General features: G+C 75.5%; 1 protein-coding gene across 1 annotated transcript in view; it reads right to left on the reverse strand.

Moving 5' to 3' along the window:
• Positions 1-1,055, reverse strand: part of JPH3 (junctophilin 3) — a gene marked incomplete at its 3' end in the record, with an annotated part of 23,663 nt that continues 22,608 nt past the window's right edge. Inside the window, exons 4-5 of the mRNA XM_012722861.1 lie at positions 767-1,044; positions 1-230 (exon numbers count right to left, since the gene is read on the reverse strand). Coding sequence (XP_012578315.1) covers positions 1-230; positions 767-1,044 — 508 coding nt within the window. The remainder of the gene's footprint in view (positions 231-766; positions 1,045-1,055) is intronic.

Genomic DNA, 1,055 nt, shown 5'->3' on the forward strand with positions numbered 1-1,055 from the left:
GGCCTGGCGGGAGAAGCGGGCCGCCCTGCTCCTCGGGGCGGGGGCCGGCGGCGGGCTGGCCGAGGGGCTGGCGGGGAAGCTCTGCAGGGGGCTGTCGTCGGGGGTCAGGTCTGAGGGCGTGGTACCTTTGCGGTACAGCTCGGGGCTCTCCTGCGGCAGGGGCGTCCCGGTGGAGAGCACCTCCATGTCGTCGCTGGAGAGCTGGTGCTTCGGCCGCTGGTACTCGAGCCCTGGGGGCAGGAGGCCCAGGGGCTCAGTCCCGGCAGGAGAGCCCCGCCCCGACTGCAGGACACAGGGCGAGCCCGTCACAGGCTCACCCCAGCAGGCGTCCACGCCTGGCCGGGGGAGGGGCCGGCGGTGATCCCCGCCCCTGCCCCTGAAGCTGGGCTGGGGCCGCAGCACCAGGATGGCCGCCGACCTGGCCACTTGGGTCTCCCCGAGCTGCGCGGTGTGGGATGGTGCTCGGGTTCCCCAGGGGCCTGGGGGGGGAGCGTGAGGCCAGCTAGTGGGGAGCAGGCAGCCACGAGCACCCTGGGCCCTCGAGCGCCCCACAGCCTGGGCCCTCGAGCGGGGGCGGGGTTTCCGTGCCGCGCCGCGCGGGAGCCCCCACGGCCTCTGGGCTCACGCCCCAGCCAGTGGCCCCAGTTCCACCCAGCAGAGCCCCAGCGCTCCGGGTTCCGTGACCACCGGTGGCGGCCTGGCCGCGCCTTCCTCCGGGGGCTTGCGTGTGCCGAGGGGGGCCGCGCGGGCCCTGGCGCGGACTCACCGTTTTCCCTGTGCTGGAAGGAAGGGGAGAACTCTTTGGCAGTGATCCTGGCGACCCGCGCTTCCTCCTGGGCCTTCTGGGCCGCGGTGAGGGCGGCCTCGGCCTTGGCCCGGGAGTGGGAGGTCCTGTGGAGACAGCGGCGGTGAGGGCGGGGCCTGCGGCATCTGGGGTCCCTCTGCGCCGCCGTGGCCAGCAGGCCGAGCGCCGAGCGCCTGGCCCCCGCCTGAAGCCCCCCGCTGGCCTGCTGCTGGCTGCTCCCCTGCCCAGGAGGCACCACCCTGCCCCCACA

The sequence above is a fragment of the Condylura cristata genome, unplaced genomic scaffold, assembly GCF_000260355.1.
Source record: "Condylura cristata isolate star-nosed mole 26May11 unplaced genomic scaffold, ConCri1.0 scaffold00009, whole genome shotgun sequence".
Taxonomy (NCBI): Eukaryota; Metazoa; Chordata; class Mammalia; order Eulipotyphla; family Talpidae; genus Condylura; species Condylura cristata.